Source organism: Amphiura filiformis, chromosome 13 (assembly GCF_039555335.1).
Source record: "Amphiura filiformis chromosome 13, Afil_fr2py, whole genome shotgun sequence".
Taxonomy (NCBI): Eukaryota; Metazoa; Echinodermata; class Ophiuroidea; order Amphilepidida; family Amphiuridae; genus Amphiura; species Amphiura filiformis.
Genome location: NC_092640.1, coordinates 60,019,860 through 60,042,618, shown reverse-complemented (window position 1 = coordinate 60,042,618; position 22,759 = coordinate 60,019,860). Strand labels below are relative to the sequence as shown.

General features: G+C 36.7%; 1 protein-coding gene across 1 annotated transcript in view; it reads left to right on the top strand.

Moving 5' to 3' along the window:
• The window catches only part of LOC140168594 (uncharacterized), a 46,722-nt gene that overhangs the window by 5,134 nt on the left and 18,829 nt on the right, over positions 1-22,759 (top strand). The window contains exons 3-6 of the mRNA XM_072191997.1: positions 7,737-7,979; positions 9,023-9,220; positions 9,814-10,161; positions 12,347-12,478. Of these exons, the coding sequence (XP_072048098.1) occupies positions 7,737-7,979; positions 9,023-9,220; positions 9,814-10,161; positions 12,347-12,478 (921 nt within the window). The remainder of the gene's footprint in view (positions 1-7,736; positions 7,980-9,022; positions 9,221-9,813; positions 10,162-12,346; positions 12,479-22,759) is intronic.

Below are 22,759 nucleotides of genomic sequence, written 5' to 3'. Positions count from 1 at the left end.
AAACCATGCACGGTCAGTGGTCATTCTTCACACTTCCCTGTTGTGTACATACATCAGATAATAATGTACAAGAAGAAAGTCATGTAAGTGGTAGCCTATCATATTTTCCCTGATTTTCATTAATATTCAACGTATTTTCACCGTTAAAACGTGAAACTTGGTATTTAACCTATGTAACTCTTACTAAGTTTTATCCATCAGAAGTAACATTTGTGATGATAGTCAATGTTATTCCCAGAATAATTTAATGTACTTATAAGAATCCAGATGTTGATCTAGGGCAGGTACGTGCAGTGGCGTAGCCAGGAGTTTGGAACCGAGGGGGCACAACTTGTAAATGGACCGACGGAAATATTTTTTGCCGACGGAAGTTGTGATTTGTTGACCCAAATATTTTTTGCATGGTTTGAAAAAGTGAGGAGCAAAAAAAAAGAAAGAAAAAAAAAAAAAGGTGGTACTAACATTAAACACAAAATATTTATGTATAATTCACAATTTGTCATCATTTTTTTTACAATTCTCCCCATTTTTCTGTCACCCGGAGTAAAAAATAGTCTATTGTTAACCCTTTTTTTTTTCACGTGAGTCATTTAACCAAAGTTTTCTGAGCAAATGCTAGTATATATCATAATTGTTAATAAATTTAGCACAATCTCTGGAAGGCAACATTACAAAGTTTACATGGTAAAAAATGTTTGTTGTCTTTGGGTATTGACAGTATTGGACTATTACTGTCATTACTTTGTGTCACATGCCAAGATCCAATATAAACATTAATACATATAAGAGTCAATGAACTGAGTACTCGGTCATTGTGCTGTCAAACAGCAGGACCAATGAGACGCCTTGTTGCATACGAAACAGATGGTAAATGTCTCTGTTACACAGCGACAACGCTTGGTAAATAATTATATTGTACAGGCAGGAAAAAATACACGTGTAACTGCTATGCACGCCGATACACGTGTGTTGATTTTCAGACGGTAAATCTTTGGATACCTGGGTAGAAAATTATGAATATCTCCCGTCATTTTGTCATCCTTACAAACCATTTGTAAGGCTTGCACTTGAATATGTGTTTAAAGAACATGATCAGTTATCATAGGGTATTCGACACTAAAATGAATGCCCACTTGACCCATGGGCGCCGCCATACCAAGACCACCAAGTGATCAGTAGATGTGCTACAATGCTAAGAGATAGGAATTTTTCATACAAATATCATCAAAATGACTGAAAATTTAATGGGCAAATTAATTATAATTTTGGGGATTCTCTTTTTAGTATGTTTTCAAGAACTAAATTTTGAAAGCTTAGCTCGACGGAAAAAAAGTTATCGACGGAAACTCTTACAATAATACTACAAAGTTGCAAATAAATGACAAGTTTGCTAGAAAATTTGGACATTCATCCCGCGTTTCCAATTGAAATATACAGGAAGACCACCCGCTGTGCCAAAGGTCAGCGCCCATGTGGTCACGTGAGCATTAAATTAAGTGCCTTTATTCAAATGCCCTAAGACGACTGATAGTCGTAAGCATGCGTATTGACAAACAACCGTGCGTTTTGAAATAAATAAAAACTGGAAAAAAATCGGATTTTATAATGTGCAGAATAAAACAAAAAAGACAGCTGCCCTCATTCGTCCACACTGCGGGGTTCCCTATAACGTGGTACACTAGCGCAGTGTAGACCAATGGTAGAGGTAGTCTAAAGCAGATGACGTACCAGGCTCAGTGACATCTACAGGTATTGTCAATAGCCTTCAATAGTCTAGTCCCTCGGCCCATGCTCTCAAAACTATTAAACAGGTCGGAAAAAAATGGCCATGTTGAAGAACTAGTGGATTCAGCCTCAGGCCATCATGGGGATGTGCTCTGTCTGCCATGAAGATATTGGGGCGATGACACTGTGTGCTAGTTCTCTTAGCCTCCATGAACTATCACGACTATTAAACCAAGCAACTACCGTAGAAACCCGTCTATAAGGAATAGAAGCGACTGTGATGATAGCATATTTCACGCTAGCGCCCTCCACAATATTATATCATTATGGAATTTGAGCAAATCATTTACCGACACAAGCAGGTATACAATGTATTATTTTATCTTTATTTCGCATCTCACGAGCATAGCTCACTTGGCAAGGCATAAGACTTTGGTTCTTTAGATCGGAAGATGGTGAGCTCGAGCCTCATCACGGTCCCACAAACTTTTATAAACAAAATATTGTTCAAACTTTTCATTTATATTTTCTTGCATTTTCTAAAGACTCCTTTCGTGATCATTTTTTTTTTCATATTTAGTTTAATTTATTCTATTGTTTTTCTTTTATTGTTTCTTTTCTTTGTCTTTTTTTCTTGTTTAATTTTATTTTTTCTTTATTTTCTTTGATTCATATAATATTGGCAGGATAAGGAGAGGAGGGAACTAAAGACCCATTCAGTGATTTGCTCATCCGGACGATCGTAAAAATCATAAAAATTCACCTTTGTCATTGTCATAGATGTGGTAACATAGCCTGCTAGTGGTTCAGCAGAAAACCGTGTGACACATAATATACATTTGGCTACATTTTATTATACGATAAATACGAATTTATTAAACATGGTAACAAATATTCTCTAGCAGATCGGTTATACGATGGAACTGGTAGGCATAGGCCTATTATAAATTCGGGATATTAAATATCTTCCTGACGAGACAGATCTGCGCATGTGGTCAAAGACGATTCCTTACTAGCCACAGACCGTCCGCTGGAATTAGTTGAATCGCTATGGCTGTTGGTCGGACCTCTCATCTCTCCACATCGATTGTGACCTATCCCCGACATTGCCCTTATGAACTCACATCCTCCTGTTTTATTTCAATACGCTGGCGAAGTTACGTAATAATCGGATTAACTACCATAGCAATAGGTGAAAACAATTTTTGAATATACCGCGTTATACACTGATACGTTCAGACGGTACCTCTTCATTGAACCATATCATGCTGCACCTGTAAGATCTTTGAAAAGACCAGTATTCAGCATCGAAGTGGTTACGTAATCCTCTTGGTTACCGGATCACGCTATGTTGGTATGCCTTTGAGTGCCATATACTTTGTGTGGTGATCGTTTCGATCGTGGTTCATTACTCAAGAGCGTGATCCCGTTGACATAGTAACATTACGTAACTTTGATACTGAATTGTATTCAATCTATGATTGCAGACATACACAGTACAGGTGATGAGTGTAACCTGCTTGTAGCGCAGCGCGATATGTTCAAAATTGTTTTCACCTATTGCTATGGTAATTAATCCGATTAATTACGCAACTTCACCAGCGTATAATGGCCGAATAAATTCTGACCATCACTTGGCTTGTTGGATTCGTCTATACTACAATTCGCTGTCGAAGTGACGTAATAATCGCAATAACTACCATCAAGCAGATTGCACTAATCACCCGCGTATGTCACCAAACATAGATTGAATACCACTCTTTTCATAAATACTAATCTTACATGGCGAGTGATTAGCATTTCTTTGACAACTATGGTTTAATGCATAGGTGCCACGTGAACGATGAAGTGCAGGGCTATATATTCGAAATTGTATTCATCAATTGCTATGGTAGTTAATCCGATTAATTACGTCACATCGACAGCGAATAGCCTATAGTATGGGTTCAAGTGGAACAAAAAATAGTGTATGTCCATTGCTAGCTATGGTAATTAATCATGTTAGTGTTTACATCACTACTTCGGTGAAGACAAGGGAAGTGTGCCTTCTCTACCAACACCTGTGATATAACAGGTGCAAGCGAAACAAAATTGAATGACCAGAATAGTTTCCTTTGTCAGATCAGAGAAGATGATAAAAGAGGAGGTCGCTCGCTGTTCACATCAAATAAATAATGTGTGCATCCGCCTATTGATGGAAACAATGATCTAATCCGATTGATCAACTAATACGATAAGTGGCTTTGCGAGTCAAGACTGTATAGCTCTAAACGGCGCATGCCCGGATATCAATTTGTTACGTCAGTTGACCGCGAAATATAATTTCTGTATTGTTTGGCATGACCGGCTGCTAAGTTTGACCCGAGATCCCTGTGAAAAAGACCATCTTTTTGGATCCAAATAGCATTTTTGGACACGTTTGGACACAAAACGGGAGTATATGGAGAAACTGACACGAGTTTGAATTACTGATTACACTAGTTTTAAGTTTCCGTAAACTGCCGCAAATATTCAAATGGTTATCATTTAAATTTCTTTTCCTTTGACCTTATATTAATTTTACTGGAAAATTAATTATGCTTGATCTTCCATAACTTAACAAAACTTTTGATTTTTTTAATGGGAGTTGCGATATATATAATGCTTTTTCACTCGTTTAAAAATCATGGTCACCCTGGTTAGTATTATTTTTTTTAAAGAAAAAAACATGATTCTGACTGCGAAATTGGTAATTAAACGATGTACTTCCGTGTGTGGAATATTTTCTCCACTAAGAGAACTACCGAATCAGTCGAGCGTGTGGCGGATGAACAGATCACCACAAAGAAAGTTTCAAGTAGTGTTTTAAGTACCCCAAACAAAGAAAAGTGAATGGAGGTTAACTGTGGGTAATCGGATTATATGTTCGAGCGATCTCCTCTTTTCTCATCTTCTCTGGTCAGATGAATTGATTGAAGTTTTTGAAGACACTCTATTCTTGATGGGACAATAGATTCAAATATGGAATAATTATTATTCCTCATCTATTTTTTTTTTATTGAAAAAACTGCAATTGTGGAAACAGAACAATATTTATTTTGATTTCATTTCAAGTAGAAACAAAATCGTGCTTAAGCCAAAAACGCACCCTACCTCAAGAATTGGGATGGCACAAAGGTGCAACATAGGTTTTATTGCAAAGACGAGGACAGACAAGTAGTTACAACACATCTGTCTAACCGTGGGTTTCGCTATTATTTAGAATAAATGCTTTTACTAGTTTCTATAAAACCACAAAATTACTAAAAAAAACTAAAAAAATTAAAAAAAAAATTAAAAAAAAAAAACGCACCTAAAATTAAAAGTAGAAAGGTAGATTTGAAGAAAGATAAAAAGAACATGTCAAAAGTTAAAATTAAACGAGAATGAAAAACGGAACCGGTGCCCGGAACATTCTCTCTTCAGCATGTCTTCAGTTCCAAAGTCTGACGCTCTATCAATTGAGCTATACGATCCTGATATACGAAACAGTCGTTATTATGTCAATACAATTGATTGGTGTTACAACATACTTAGATGGAATGCATAGCCACCCAGTGCCAGTATATATTTGCTCAAACTCCAAATACAACAAGCAACCAATTTTATTGAGGGCGTTTCTTAGGTATATCCTTGTAGACGGGGTTTTACGGTAACATAGTGTACACGATACTGTAGTTTACCTCTTACCATATCTTTCTCACACATGTAATTCACTTTTCAAGCAAGTTTTACAAACAGATGATATGCTAAGAACTGGTTCTGGGTGTTTTGATCAGTGTGGGCCAATATGTTCTTGCGGAACAAAAAATATTATATGACCCAAAGTATATTCATGACCACCGCCACCATTCTGAAGAAAATCTCAGCCCCTTTATTGGCTAGGTGACCCATAATTGTACAGGGAAACGGTGAGCCTGAGATACAGCTGTAACAATAAAAATTATACATTTGTAATTTCGCGTCTCAGAAAAAAAGAGAGATAATGGCAACAATGTTATGTTGTGAAATTAATAACATATTGGCTAACAGAAAAACTTTATTTGATTTCTTTACTTGTTCGGGCTCAAACGCTATGCTCAAATAACTAAATCGTCCAGAAAACGAGTTGGGCCACTTTTGACATTTTCGCGCATATCAAGCTAAAATCGACTTTCATGATTACCAATTGCGTTTTTGCTTTTCAGTAAAAAAAAATAGAAGGGGTCGCGGCGTATCTTGGGTAACAGAAAAACTTTATTTGGTGTCTCTTTTTCTAGTTCCGAGTTAATGAAATCTCATGTTTATCGTCAAGTTCTCAAAACAAAAGCAAAATATATTCATGTTTTTCTTTCACTTGATTGACATTAGTAAATGAATGATATGATATGATATTTATTTCAAAATCATAAATCAAATTACCACTTCAAATGCCCCACTATTTAAAATTACACGTCTTAAGAGCACCGATCAGATGGTTCATAATTCAACTCTATTCAGTCACTTTTGCTATACAAAGACACGAAAGTGGCCCAAGCAGTTTTAGGACTACATTACACAATTGGTCATATAGACGAATCTATTTCCACGCATTCCTACACCTCAATGACAGCCATTACTTCCCCCCTCCCTTAGGTCTATTCCACCTAAAATGTGAAATGATGTGGCCTTGGTGGGGATATTAAACTGCATTCCATCACCCGTGTTACACGTAGACAGAAAAAATCGATGAAAGTTTACAACACAATACAATTCAACATCGATTTTTAAGCGGATTTAATCCACCAAATTGGGCAGTAACAACACCACTTTGGTGCAGACGGGACCCAGTAATGGCCAACTGAATTCTGACCATCACTTGGCTCGTTGGATTCGTCTATACTCGCTTGTAGACCAACGATTTTATGTTTATGTAGTTGCTTAAGAAATTACCTTGACGACCAAGTAAAATTCAATACAATCAATAAGTGACATGTTTGCTTAATACTATTTCTTAAATTGTAAAATTTTGTTTTGTTCCAACCTGTATAGTCGGTTAAGCGCGTTGCTGGGGAGCGTTGATTCATTGTGCTTTTGAAAATATTTTAATTAATACACAGTTCAAAACCTGGGTCTTTGGTTGAAAATACATTGACTACGTTTATTTAGTAAAATGGCTTGGTTGCACGATTTGAATAAACAAAACCGTTTAAATATTTTCAACGTGGAATCTATATAAAATAAAATAAATGAATAAATACTGTCAAGTGCCGCAAAGCCGTTTGTTGTGTAAAAGCCACTTTATGTAAAGGGTTCATGAACTTCATGAAATGATTATCATGATCACTGTGGTGTTTATTTTATTCAAGCTACGCAGGATATAATACTATTGTAGTTAAAATCGAAGTTTTCGGAGCCACGGCATAACAAATATTATTTATTTATGATTAATATGAAAGACTCGGATAGCGACGTTTTCGCGTATTTTTCTTTTTTTTTGTGGGACCTGAGACATATCGAATTGCATTTTGAATACAAGGAATGTTTTTCTGGTATCTTCTTCATTTCGTAAACTATCTGTTATTTATATATTTATGTCTTTTTTTAAGTTTGGAAAACTGATAGTTTTAATTACTTTCAAGGAACTAAGCTGGTAAAAACGCCTAGTTGCAAACAATATGTTTGGCCCTCGTTGTCATACACTAAACGGAAATTACACTAAGGACCTAACATTTTTCCTGTCTTCTTGTTTGTAAGGCCCCTCATCCCTAGTAATATTAAAGGAGGTAGATTTTTGTATACTCGAAGCTACGAAAATCAGCGCACAATATGATAGTGGTTCTTTTGAGCGTTTCTATAGTACTCGATGGAAGACGATGTAATTAAGAAACAAAACAAAAATATCAATCAAATTGTTGGCCTATGGTTTGTGTATAGGTTGTTCAAACCGCCGGGGAAACCCTCACACCTACTACTAAAACGTCAGTAAAAAAAGTGTTAAATGACATTCGTCTGTGTAATTCGTCTCTTTAAAGCACTTACAACATCCTGTCCGTGTGGAGTAATTCCAACTGCAACCACAGCCGATTACACTGTAGGATCATCAGTAACCTTTGAGGCAGGAGAAATTGAGAAAGAAGTGGAAGTGATTATTAAGAACGATGTTGATGACGAACTTACGGATGTTGATGACGAACTTACGGAGATATTTTGTCTGACACTTGCTACTGACACCGGAAGTAATTCAACAACTCTGATTGAAATACCCGGAAATGATTGTAAGTTGCCATCGATCTGAAAATGTAAAAAATCTGTTCTTTTTAAACAAAAGCAAAGGTTCTTCATATTTTTCTTTCACTTAATTGATATTAGTAAATAAATTAAATAATATAATATTCATTTCAAATTTATAAATTAAAATACCACTTCAAATGCTCATTGTTTAAAATTACCCATCTTAGGAGCACCGACCAGATGGTTCATGATTCAACTCAATTCAGTCAATTTTGCTACACAAAGACACGGAATTGGCCCAGGCTGTTTAAAACTACTTTACACAATTGGCTCTATATTTGCTGTAGTCCACCTATTCTATTCAAACATAGCTTAGTTCAGAAATTACCTTGACGACCAATTAAAACTCTATACAATCAATAAGTGACATGTAGTGCCCAATTATATTCTCTGAATTGTATTTTTGTTACAATCTGTATGTCGTAGGAGCCTCAGCACATTAAAGTCGAATCACTCTACACCTCTGTAAAGTCGTGTTCACACTGTCGGATATAAATGAGTTATTACCGGTAATAGGCGACTTATAACCGGTAATAGTGACTTAATACCGGTATTAAGTGGCTTAAATCCGACCGTGTGAACACGACTTTACAGAGGTGTATAGAGGCCTGCATGTGACGTATCATCCCGTAAATATGGCGGACTACTCAAATGCATTCAACAAAAGCATGATTGCAATCTACCGTGACAGTTCGTCTCACACACATAACCCTGCACTACGATCAAATAGGTTGATGACAACATTTGATTGAATGGACTGCACTCCGCCATAACTACGGTGAAGGACACCGGTTCAAATCCTTTGTCTGGAGCCAATCGATAATTTCATGCAAGGCCTCTATAGTGATTCGACTTGAATATGCTAATGGTCCTACGGCATTGCTCCGTGTCCAATGCCCCGAGGCTTCAATATGGCATATTTTTCGCGCGTTTCGCACGCATTTGCAAATGTACGATTGTATGTTCTACCTCACCATGATGCACAATGTTGTCCATTTTATCATGCTTTTGTTCCATATCGTTATAGTCTGCTACCGAGGTATTGCCGAGGCAAAAAACGGCGGTGCGGCTCCCGACGCCGTATTTGTTGGACCGTGGGATACAATTAATTCACGATTAGACGTTGAAACAACTGTCGACGGTGGGGATTCTGTTTCTATATTTTTGTCCAATCGACACAAAAGTCTAGTTGGTTACGATCCAGATGAGATTAACTACGTACTATGTAAGTATGAAAAGGATCATTTCTATGAAAGTAAACAGACTGACGTCATCATGATCTTCATTGCTCTGATTAGATATAATTTAAATCTTTAGCGCTTTATTTTATTATTTTTAACCTCCTCAAGTTCCCGATCATATGATCCCATTTCCCTTTTATTCACGTTCACGATTAGGGTTAGGATTGATGGATAGGAAGAAACACCGTCCAGAGGAAAACGATTAGGCCTAAATACTTAAATACAAACTTTTTCTGATCATAAATAGTCATCAAGATTAATTGTATTAAAATTTATCATAACAATAGATCCAGTATTTACAAATAAACTTGAAGTGACAATGATGTGGTTAAGGATTTAAGTTTTGAAGCAGCAGATGAGAGAGGCAAAGGGTCAATCATTGAAATTATTTAAACTTTCCTTCACCATTCAAAGAAACCATTGACCAATTTGCAGCAGATAGGTGGTACGCTAAATCATACTAGGCCTCTATATTTTTTTAAGTTGTGGAGATAAAGGTATCATGCGCACGAACAGAGCGACTAGTACACAACACAGTAGAAATCCATTTTATCATTCATTTATCATGTTTCTTCAGTTTTCGACCTGCACCTTGGAATGGAGCGTACGCCTGATGCTAATGGTAATCCTGGTGGCGGTACTGATGGCGATAGTATCCTATTCCTGGATGGTTTTTCTACCAGTAACTATCTGGATACTATAGCACCTGCTTCTGCCAATTTCATCCTTGATGGGCAACCCTCAAAATTCTGGATTCAATATGACAAATCAACAGGCACTCTCAGCGTCGGAACACCTGATAATCTTGACGTTCCATACTGGAGTTACGAACACGGTGCAGGCAATGCTATTGACGTCCATTATGTTTATATTGCACAATGGTTTAACGATGGGCCCTTTAAAATTTGTCCTGCTCCTAAGAATGGTAAGTCATTATAGACTCCATAAAATATAGGGTCCACAACTTATAAGTTTCCCCTAAAATATAATGAACCATTGTGACTAAATGACGCGTGACGCTATAAATAGATCCATATGTGTAAAACAAATACGGATACACATACTTTTTTTACACTTTTACATTTCGTTTAAATATTTTTCGATTTATTAAAAAAAAGTATTAAGGGGGAACTTATATCTTGTGGATTATGTGCTTGTTGGGGTGTGTTTGTTTGTAGGTGGAGGTATGTTGTGGTGAGTTGTTTGGTGATCAAGTGTTTGCGTTTGTAACCCAACCGGGGACACATACATGAAAGACCACCGTTAAAATGTGAACCCACAGGAACTGAGGATGTCCACGGTTGCCATGACGTGCCTTGTTGGCCCAAATTGCACATTAAGGTTAGCCGAGAGTTTTCATGCGCTTGATTTCAGAGGGGCGTAAGTTCATAACAGAAACAGCCATGCAGAAAATGAACAAGCGTACCGGGACGTAGGCCTACTTACAATAGAATATCGATCCACGGTCAAGAAAAAGGCGATGAAACTTGGCTTGGCTCCTGCCCGGAGCAGATTTTAAAATTGATTGGGGGCACTTCGCGAAGCTTCGTTAAAATGTGTTGATTTTGAAATAAATAGCCTTGATATCTTTGATGAAATCAATGATGCTGCTATTCCCCAGATTACAATGTAATAGGGTACAAATAAACATCAACAACAATATCAAAAAGCAATTATTTGCAAATCGCATTTGGGAAGAATATCAACAAGACAGACTTAGCAGGCCTACAAATTTCTGAATTTATATATAAAGTGAAAAACAATCAATCACGATTCACTGCAGTCAGCGAATCAATCAAATAAAACTAAAACGAAAGGGGCAAATAAAGAAATAGTGAGAAAGAAAAAGAACGAAAAAGAAAGAAAGAAAGAAAGAAAGAAATGAAAAAAAAAAGAAATGAAAAAAGAAAGGGAGAAAGAAAATTGAGGAAAGAAAGGAAGTAAAAATGAGAAAAGAGAAAAAAAGAAAATTCAGCTACACGGGGGCTCGAACCCACAAAAATTGATCATAACATGTTACCTGTCCAACGCTCTATCCACTCGGCCATACATCAGCTTGCGCAATTGACTGTTTTCGAAGCGGATATGTAACTATAATTGGATGCAATTAGTACGTGATTACAATCGCGTCCGCACAATGGCTCTTAGAATAAACACGCATGTCGGCGCTGAAATTTTGAACGAACTGATGGAGGAAAAACCTTGTTTTTTGCAATACTAGCTTCAATTTGGAGTGAAAATCAAATGGGATAGCAATTGGCAGAATGTTGAGAAATAATGTAGGTATTCAGATGTCTAAATTAACGTCCCGTAATCAAGATATCGATAATTTCACAAAACAATTTTTCTCGGGCAAGATTCTCGAAAATGTTCCCCAAAAACGGGCTTTTAAAATTTAATCGGTACTGTATTTGGTTCTTCCCCATGACAACATTATTTCTTTAATCGATTTGTAGTACAATACAAAAAAGAAGAAAACAATCACTCGGCGTGGTTTTATACGGGGCACACATTTGAAAAAAACGTCATGGAACGTGTTTTTGATCTTGTGAACATGGTGCGAAAAATGGCTTTAAACGAAGGATTTTCAAATTTATTCTAAAAATTTGTCTAAACACACAAGAAAAATGTTAAGCTACATCCAATGCACCAACATTTCACTTGCTGCGATATTTGATTACTGAGAAAACTCTGTTTAAGAGAACAACTTTATACGTCTTTTATACATTTGTTATACGTCTCTTTGTGTAACCTTAAAGCATATAAACATGAGTCCACACTGAATTACCCCGTTTTGGACGGTCCCCGGTTGGAGGGCGATTTCTCAAAATGTGGCCCGGTTGGATAGTAACTTAGTTAAATGTGTGTGTCCCCGGTTGTATGGTGTTTTCTCAGACGCGTGTGTGTGCGTACCAGGCTGCCGGTGTTTAGTAGGGGGTGTGGTGTATGTCCCATGGGATGGGGTGTGTTTGTTGGAGGGTGGCCTTGGTGCAAGTGTGAAGACTGAAACTTAGGAAGAATATTCCCAAATCTCCTTTTCAGTAAGTAATGGTTGTATGTGTTTCTTTTCTTTGGCAATCGCATAATCATATATTTCTATTTAAAAACAGGTCCTCCTGTAAGGAAAATCCAGTCTGTGAGTGCATCTTCGAGTGGTTACCAATATGAAGGGATTCCAGATAGAGCTATTGATGGTGTTCCGGTTTCTTTCAACTGGTATCGCTCATCATGTTTTATATCAGGTTGGTGTGCAATATTTCAACGGCTAACATTATTCGTTAAATTTGAAGAAAAAGACTTTTTAAATAGATGGATCAAGATCTGAAAGACGTCTTTTGTACTAGTTGTATAGGTTTTGCCGATGAATAGGTAAATTAGTACAAAGTAATCCTCTTACGACCGATTGATTATCTTCGCCGTACAATTGTCACATCATTGTCCAATTCGCCGTAGAAGTGACGCGATAAGAGGATTATAACTACTTTAGCAATAGATGAATACAATATTTGAATATATCGCCATGCACTCCGAGCAGGTTGCACTCACCACAAGTGTATGTCTGCAATCATAGATTGAATATAGTACCGCTGATTTCAAAGATACTAATCTTTGAGTGATCAGCATGATATGAATATTTAGGCCCTGGGCTGGGAAGTGAATTTTGATATTTTTATTTTCTTTGCAAATATGGTGTAATATTGACTCAAGCCTACTTTTGTAAACGAAAAAGAATGATAGAGGGCGCTTTTGTTAAATGGCCGCCAAAAATGCCTTATAATCCCATATAATACCATCTAAATAGTAATTTGAAGCAGTTGTTAGATTTTTTTATTTTATTCTATTTGCAAATATGGTGTAATACTGACTCAAGCCCACTTTTGTAACCTAAAAAGCTGTGATAGAGTTTTCTTCATTTAAATGTATTTGGACAGCCACTTTTTTTTTTTTTTTAAAGCACCCTCTATCACAGCTTATTTTGTCTTTGTGTAATTTTGCACTTTAAATGATTGACATTTTATTTATTTTTTATTTTTCTCAACAAGTCATAGACTGGAAATTATACATTACCTGTCTATACAAAGGTCATCTGGATTGTATCTTCCTTCTTATATGGCAGAAAGCCCTCGTCAGTGTCTAGAGAAAAACATATTGAATGAAATAAAAAACAGATTTTGATTGAGTGGTTCTTGGTGTACTTCATTTATGCCGGAATATGACCCCAAAGAAAAAGTAATATCATATTTCATCATCAATTGTAGGTTGATTGTCACTGCACTGCTTGAGTCCTCTGGTGCATGCAACACCAATATATTGAGTGATGTTGAGGAAAACCTTCTATGGGCTTTTGGAACATTTAGGCGATAAGACATTTGCAAACCTGCAGAGTCATTAAATGTTGCAGCAAATTGATGAAGCATAAATTCAGGAAGAAATGTCAGCCCTTTCTGTAAGGGCTAGGATATCAGGTCAGCTGCACAGGAAGGGTAATTGTTGGGCCCCTGATATGAGCATTGGCCGAGTGCTGCATATACTCCCTGAGACCCTCTCCAACATTGAACTATTATCAACTACCCTTCCTATGTAGCTGACCTGATATCCTAGCCCCACCAGAAAAAGCTGACAGGACATTTCTTTCTGCATTTATGATTTGTCTTCAGCAATTTGCTGCAACTTTTAATGACTCATTTTAAATGTCTTATTGCCTAAATGCTCCATAGGTCCATAGAATGTTTACCTCAACATCACTCATAATATTGGTGTTGCATGCACTCAAGCAGTGCAGCAAAATTGTGACAATCAACCTGAAATGAATGAGGAAATATAACATTACTATTTCTTTGGGGTCGTATCCCGGCATAAATAAAGAACCGCTCATTCAAAATCTGTTTTCCTCATTAATCTGTTTTTCTTTGGACACTGACAAGAGCTTTATTCCATAAAGAGGGAAGATGCAATCCAAGTGACCTTTGTATAGACAAGTAGTGCATGATGTTTATGTCTTGTTGAGAAAAAGATGAAATAAATAAATAAATATGATTTGTAGTACATTTTAGTCATTTAAAGGCATTCTGGCAGCCATTGTTTCAAAAAGCACACTCTATCACAGCTCTTCAGTTACAGAAGTGGACTTGAGTCAATATTACACCATATTTGAAGACCTGAGCGCAAGAAGACCATAAGTCCACTTGGCCCCTCAACATGTATACACTAAAGTTGCGTATAGTTTCGTATAGTTTAGTAATGTTTTATACATGTTCAGGGGGCGAAACAAATCTTTCACAACCTTTCATGATGTTTTCACCCTGGAACATGTATTAAACATTATAAAACCAAGAAACTATACGATTTAGTGTATACATATTGAGGGGCCAAGTAGACTTACGGTCTTCTTGCGCTCAGGTCTTCATTTGCAAATAGAATAAAGTAAAATAAATCTAACAATTACATAAAATTGCTGTTTAAATGTCAATATATGGGATTTCAATGCAATTTGGCGGCCATTAAAAAGCGCCCTCTATTATTGTTTTTCATTTACAAAAGTAGGCTTGAGTCAATGCAAAAAAATATAATAAAATTAATGTTGATTTAACGTGCGCTTCAGCTAGGCATGACCTTATTATCAGCACACTTCAACAATTATTCCGCCCCCATTAGGATATATCAGAATCATTTCCGCTTCACCAAGTCCGCAACTGATCAGGGGGGTGAAAGTGCATAGGAACAATGCCGGAAACTACGTCACGCTATTGTTCGACCTAGGCTACATAATTTTTAACGCATGGGTGTTCGTCAATACAGTTTTAGTCTCCTCCACCTTCGTAACACGGTACGTGGAGTGACGGGAATCACACTGACGGCGGAGGAGAATACTAGCTGGTCAGACAGTTTAATTTTATCAAGCATTATAATACCTGAACAATCACCGTCATTTGATCGATTTACTACAGAATATATTGTATATTCAAAATATAATTTTAGTATTGTAAACCTGTTAACTTATATATTTGTGTACTAAAGTATAAGGACACGTGAATAAAATCATGTCGAAGACAAAATGGCCGCTAATCCGCCTATTGTCTAAACCACAGATACATATTCTGAATGAGAGCAGCAGTCTAGGATGCTTACAGTTAGCAGCCTGGACAACCGATTCTTTTGTTCTGCAAGACTCACTCAGTCATTTAATGAGGCAATACAAACGATCGAATTTGGTGTTGAAATGAGCTAAATTTTGAGTTACAACTTTTCAATGTAAAATTTATTTTCTCGGCCAAATAAAAAGCAATCATTTTCATTTTTCAGTAAATGTCAGGTCAAATTGTAGTGCTTGATACTGTATTTTTTTCAAATCCTAGTGTTAAACTTAGGCGTGAAATTCAGTCATTTCGTGTAAGATTTTCGATTTTGATAGGCTTAAACTCTGCCCGCGAGCCTTTTCTTGGATCACCCTTTTAGCTTTTCAAAGTAATATAGTTCGCTAATGAAGGATTTTTCCCAACTTTCTAACGCACATCACCGTGAGCGATATATCATAGTTTTGTCAGAATTTCCGTTTTGATTTCATCAGTTTTTATTCCCGCCTGAAAAATTTCAAAATCAACGCGTGAAATCTAAAGCTAATACTGGCATTGTGGATCGATATCCCTGGGTTTAATAGGAATACCGGCATGGGTACAGTGTTGCCAGAACTTCAATATAGCAACGAAATTCCCAGACCTAATAGCGCTCCTACTGATCACAGCCGCGTAGCTGGGATTTTTTCAAGGGGGGTAAGCCTGTATGGGGCGGTGGCCCAAATCCACCAAATTTCCCTGCACTTGGGGGGGGAGGGGGAGGGGGCCCAAATAGACCATTTTTGCCAGGCTTATTGAATATAATCGTATGGTATTGCATATCGTATGGATTCTCCATCTCTCTTCCCCTCTTCTCCCTCTGTCAGGTTTTTGTTTTTAACAAAACCTGTTCAAGCTAATTATTTAAAATTGCTTACCTAAAAACAGAATAACTTGGATGTTAATACTTGACGTAGTGTTTCAATTGTCACGAAGGTGACTGGGTATAGTGCCTTTTGTTTGTGTTTGTTTGAAACTGCTTTTGGAAACCCACCGAAAGTCATAGGCCCTAATGAAGCAGCCAAAACAATACCAGGTTAAACATGGAAGTTTATAAAACCTATAAATAACCTTAAGGAAAAAAAAAAAAACATTTGTGGCAACAATAAGCCTTGCATTGGAAGTCATGGTTAAAGTGTGTTGAGTACCACCCCAAAGTTTCCCTACATACACCCCCACTACCCACCTCACACACCTCTGCACCCACCCCACCCCATAGGCCTACATGCACATGATATTACATAATAATATATAGCATAGCTATACATTTAGGTATACGCCTACATGTCAAATTAAAAACAAACCCGAACACAAGTCTGAAGGGTGTCATGAAAATGGCAACCCGCGATGGGGGGGGGGTAGGTCATACAAAATTCACCTGGAGATAGGAGGGACAGAAGATTATTATATAGACCCACACGATGTGCGTTACAGAGGTGGGAAATATCTTTCTTTAGCAAACTATATTAGTTTGAGACGCTAATAAACCAATTCCGTATAATAACACGCTAATTTTTCTAGGTTTGGACCGTGGATTTTCCCGTGGACCTCAAGCGTACGTCTCTTTTAAGAGAAAATACGGACTAACCTAGGTAAACAAACAAACAGACAGACAAAATGGTTTTCATAATCATGGAATCCATATAAATTGAAATTGCAGGCTATCACGGGAGTAAATTTTTAAAATTCACCTCATTTACCAGAAAACCCAATTGGGGATTTGGGCTACTAAATCGCTGGTCGGGCAATATGCTTTTCAATGGAAAATTGCCCTGGATGACAACAATGAAAATATCGACTATTTCTACTGGTTGCTCACGAGATAAAAGTACTAAGTTTGACATTTTCGGAGCATGAAGGAAAAAGGGTAAAATAAAACGCAAATTCTGACAAAACTATAATATATAGACCCACACGATGTGCGTTACAGAGGTGGGAAATATCTTTCTTTAGCAAACTATATTAGTTTGAGACGCTAAAAAACCAATTCCGTAAAAAGCTCGCAGGCGAACTCAAGGCCTATAAAAATCAAAAATATCACACTAAAAGACACAATTTGATGCTTAATTTTAACACCAGGATTTTTTTTTAAAATCAAGCACCAAGTTTTAACTGACATTACTGAAGAAAAAAAAATAGCTTTATATTAGACCGCGAAAATAATTTCATAGCAAAAAGGTGTATCTCTGAATTGTGCTGATTTTAACATGTATCGATCGACTTTTAGCGCGACTAAGCATTTCTAAAGAATCGGTTGTCCAGGCTGCTAACTGCTTATCCCTTCCTGTAGATCCCTGAACTGATGTGCACGAGGGTTGGTACGGTGTCTGATCTCCGCCAAACTCCCCCTTTTATAATTCATATCCCCAAATTTTTAGTTTTCCCCCTTTTTGCGAAATGCTTTCCCCCTTTTTCAAATATTTCCCCCTTTTTCACTTTCCCCCTTTTCCAATAGTTTCCCCCTTTTCGGCTTTCCCCCCTTTTCAAATAGTTCCCCCTTTTCGACTTTCCCACTTTTCAAATAGTTCCCCTTTTCGACTTTCCCCTTTTCAAATAGTTCCCCTTTTCGAATTTCCCCTTTTCATATAGTTTCCCCATTTTCGAATTTCCCCTTTTCATATAGTTTCCCCCTTTTCGAATTTCCCCCTTTTCATATAGTTCCCCCTTTTCGACTTACCCCTTTTCATATAGTTTCCCCTTTTCGACTTACCCCCTTTTCAAATAGTTTCCCCTTTTCGACTTTCCCCTTTTCAAATAGTTTCTCCTTTTCGACTTTCCCCTTTTCAAATAGTTTCCCCTTTTCGACTTTCCCCCTTTTCATATAGTTCCCCCTTTTTGTCTTTCCCCCTTTTCACATATAGATCCCCTTTTTCGTCTTTCCCCCTTTTCAAATATTTCCCCTTTTAACTTTCCCCTTTTCAAATAGTTCCCCTTTTCGACTTTCCCCCTTTTCAAATAGTTCCCCCTTTTCGACTTTCCCCCTTTTCAAATATAGTTCCCCGTTTTCAATTACCCCTTTACAAATAATACCCTTTTTATTTTCACCCATTTTGTAAAATTAATAGTTCCCCTTTTACAAATAATCCCTTTTAACTTTCCTCCCTTTTCACAAATAGGTTCCCATTTTAAATAGTTTCTCCTTTTTAAATAATACTCCTTTTTGTTTTTAATACTCCCTTTTTGTTTGGGTACTCCCCGTTTTCCGTGCGTAGGCTTTACCAGTAAGCCTGGACCCTGGAGAGTACCGTGCACTCACTAGAGCTCATTTCGCTACATCCATTATTGGAAAGGCGTTCTACATGAATTTGGATACCAACGTAGGTAGATTTATAGCCTGTTGTGCAAGCGCCGCTAAATTCAATGGGTTAGGGATCCGTCAACTTTTATGCACGTTTATAGAGGGGCTGTACAAAGAGCAAATCCGATATGATTGATAAACCAAATGATGTTCAGAATGTTAAACGGGTGAAATGGCATGCATAAATATTTATGCTGGTCAAATTCATAGCAATGATGTTTGAAAGTCTGTGAAGAACTTGTCTATAAACAGGGATATGTCAGAGACAACAAACAACTGGCTGCCATTGTTACAGAAGCCTAGATAATAAGAATTGTTTGTGCTATATAATTATTCAAAAGTTTTTTCTAAAGTTAGCACCAAAGTTTAAAACAAGCGATCTTAACAGTGAAATGACAATAAAAGCATACATTTATAAAACGGGCCTGGACAAAATGGGCATTGCATATTTATGACAAGTGTGGCTGTGTGATTTTATGCAACTTTATTTTTAAGCCAGTTCCGAGTAATTTTCTCTATTCTTTGTTTGTCAACAATCCCGTTAACAATAAAAATGTGCTTTCTAATCAAAGGCTATATGGCGTATATTCAATTGACCAGACAAATGAACCAGGGACTTCGGTCAGTGGTGCACGCCTCAAAAATCCAAAAAGAATTAGTAGGCCCTATATGTTAGATGAAGAATTAAGTAGCAATTAAGGGGGGGGTACTACACCCCTGCCCAATTTTGTGCCTATTTTTGCATTTTTCTCAAAAATTATGGCGCATTGGGGACAAGTAAGATATGTATATTATAGGGGCAAGGACTACAACTACTGCACTGGAAATTTTATTTCAGCACAGCCAACAGTTGTGGAGTTACAGTCAAAAATGAGGGAAAACCATTATTTGATCAATAAATCAATAACTACTTGCTTTGTGTTGCTGTATTTTCAGTACAGTAGTTGTAGTCCTTGCCCCTATAATATACATATCTTACTTTACACCAATGTGCTATAATTTTTGAGAAAATTGCAAAAATAGGCGCAAAATTGGACAGGGGTGTAGTACCGGTACCCCCTTAAGCCTAGTCTTTTTTTAAAGTCGAGACAAGTCCAAAATAATAACGATTAATAAGCCAATCTAATTGATTCAAATTCCAATCTCCTGGCCTTTTCCTGGGTCTTTATTTAGTTGCATGATATAATTCAGATTATGATTTTTCTTAAATGTAGATCTATATCCTATAGAATTCATAAATTACATAATAAGTATCATTTTATTCATTTTATTTAACTCAAGAATTTGTATCAGACAATCACGTGCTTTCAACGTGTAGGCCGGACCTATTTCAATATCGAAGTACATGGGACGTGAATGCACGGTACTATAGATGGTCCGTGCCTACGCATCGTGAAAAGGGGAATAAAAAAAAAGGGAGTAAAAAAAAGGGAATAAAAAAATAAGGGAATAAAAAAAAGGAGTAAAAAAAGGGAATAAAAAATAAGGAGAAACTATTTAATGGGGAAAAATCTGTAAATGGTATTATGTAAAAGGTGAAAAGAAAATTCGAAAAGGGGAAACTATATGAAAAGGGGGAAACTATATGAAAAGGGGGAAATTCGAAAAGGGGGATACTATATGAAAGGGGGGAAATTCGAAAAGGGGGAACTATATGAAAAGGGGGGAAATTCGAAAAGGGGGAAACTATATGAAAAGGGAAATTCGAAAAGGGGGAAACTATATGAAAAGGGGGAAATTCGAAAAGGGGAAAACTATATGAAAGGGGGAAATTCGAAAAGGGGGAACTATATGAAAAGGGGGAAATTCGAAAAGGGGGAAACTATATGAAAAGGGGAAAGTCGAAAAGGGGAACTATTTGAAAAGGGGAAAGTCGAAAGGGGAACTATTTGAAAAGGGGAAAGTCGAAAGGGGGAACTATTTGAAAAGGGGAAAGTCGAAAGGGGAACTATTTGAAAAGGGGAAAGTTAAAAGGGAAATATTTGAAAAAGGGGAAAGCAGTTTCGCAAAAAGGGGGAAAACTGAAAATTTTGGGAGATGAATTATAAAAGGGGGAGTTTGGCGGAGATCAGACACCGTAGGTTGGTCAATAAGTCCTCGCAACTACTATATATATCCGCTCAAGCATGACTTTGATGACTGTTAAGCGCTCCACAGACTCCGAGTATTGTACGTACAATATTGTATGCAACATATCTACGTTATTTAATCTATTGCCATTCTATTTCCAGTAATGTTTAAGTTCTAACGAATGTTTGATGACGAAAAATCGATAATATGTTACATGTAATATCTAGTAGAAATATATTATCGATTTTACTTGGGTAACTACTGATTATTAAAAGGGAGCTTCCGGTGGGAAATCACAAACATTTCTCTAATAATGAACCCTTTGTTTTCAAAATGCCATGTTTTTGTAGCACACCATAGAGAGGCTCTAGATTGAATACGAATTGTGAATTTCAAAAGGTTCGTTTAATTTTAGCATAAGACTCAGTATAGGAAATCACTCACACTGTTACTGTCCCGTATGATATTGTATTTAGTCATATTTTTAGCGCTTTTTTGATTACATTTTCCTTTTTTCATACATTTTTGGCACTTTTAATCATATATACCAGCAACGCATGCGCATATTAATATTTTTATTGTAACAATTTCTATTGTCCTGAATATGACCGCTCACCCCATACCAATAATCATATTTGTTTTTGTTTCATTTTGGAGATAATTTAGATAATTATTGTGTCTACCTTGAGCGCTCGTCTCTCATGATTTTAACACCATTTTTGATTGTCATTAAGGCCTATGATGTATTTCAAAGACGGTCACTTTCTTCATCTGTTAATGGATACATTTCTTCTCTCACAATTATCAAGTAAAATACTCAAATTACCTCAGACCAAAAATAAATCTTGTAATCTGCTTTTTACTTACTTCTGCTACCTTTTATTACACGTTCCTGAACTACAATTCAAATTTCCCGCCAATGTTGACAATTGTCAGTGCATATATAGCAGTGATTTTATGCAAATGAGGTTACGTAATTCAAGGTACTCTAATAGAAACTGTCGTGTGTTTTGAAAGACAAAGGTACAAACTTGTATTTATGATAAGTAACAGTCATCAAAGTCATGCTTGAGCGGAGATATATAGTAGTTGTGAGGACTTATTGACCAACCCTTGTATATTAGTTAACTGTGATATTACAATTCAAATGAATATCAACATGATGAGAAACACTTGGACTACAAAAATTTAAAAAAAAAAATTTAGATCAATTTTACAGTACGAGCTTAGAATTTGAGCATGACATTGTATTGTATTTATTATTCAAATAACAAATTTCTATGGCACGGGAACTAACCTTTTGTTGTCCCTTCCCAATTTCTTGTGGTACAAAGTCACGCAATATATACACCAATGAACATCAAAAGATCTCTCCGAGAGCTATTGGGTATGTACTGCTCGTGAACATATAGTGTCCTACACAGCCAGTATGGTTACGTGCAACCAAACTGGCTGCGGAGGAGACTACTCTTCATACTACTCTTCATACGTCATCAGTCTGCTGCATTGGAAATCAATTTCGCTTCGAACGGGGGGAGGACCGTACAAGCCAGCATTTTACCAACACAATTTCTCTTTTTTCAGGAGAAATAAGAACAAAAAATTGCAACGAGTGTCAACTTGTAATGTAATAATAATTATTCTCTTCGAATGGGTTTAAACTTGTTTTTGCAATAGATATGGCCTTTAAATAAATGTAAATTGCTATTCTTGCTCAAGTATGTTCGAATCGCTGCAATAATAACACGCTTTCCTCAAATTGTTCTTCACGCAATCAACAACACAGACCGAATTACTTATCACTTTAAATGGACTTAGTGCACAGCAGTGGACGCCATACTCCAAATGTTTCTAAAAGACTGTTAAAATAAAATCAATTTTAATGCTAATGTATGGCACATGCTAAGTAACCCTGATTACCTTTTTGAAATAGCCGAGTGGGAGGGTTTTTAATGAAATATTTTTGTGTACAAACTGAAGCATCCTATGTATAAAAGAAAAAATGTTTTTTGAATTTAGTGAAAATTAAGACTGAAATGATG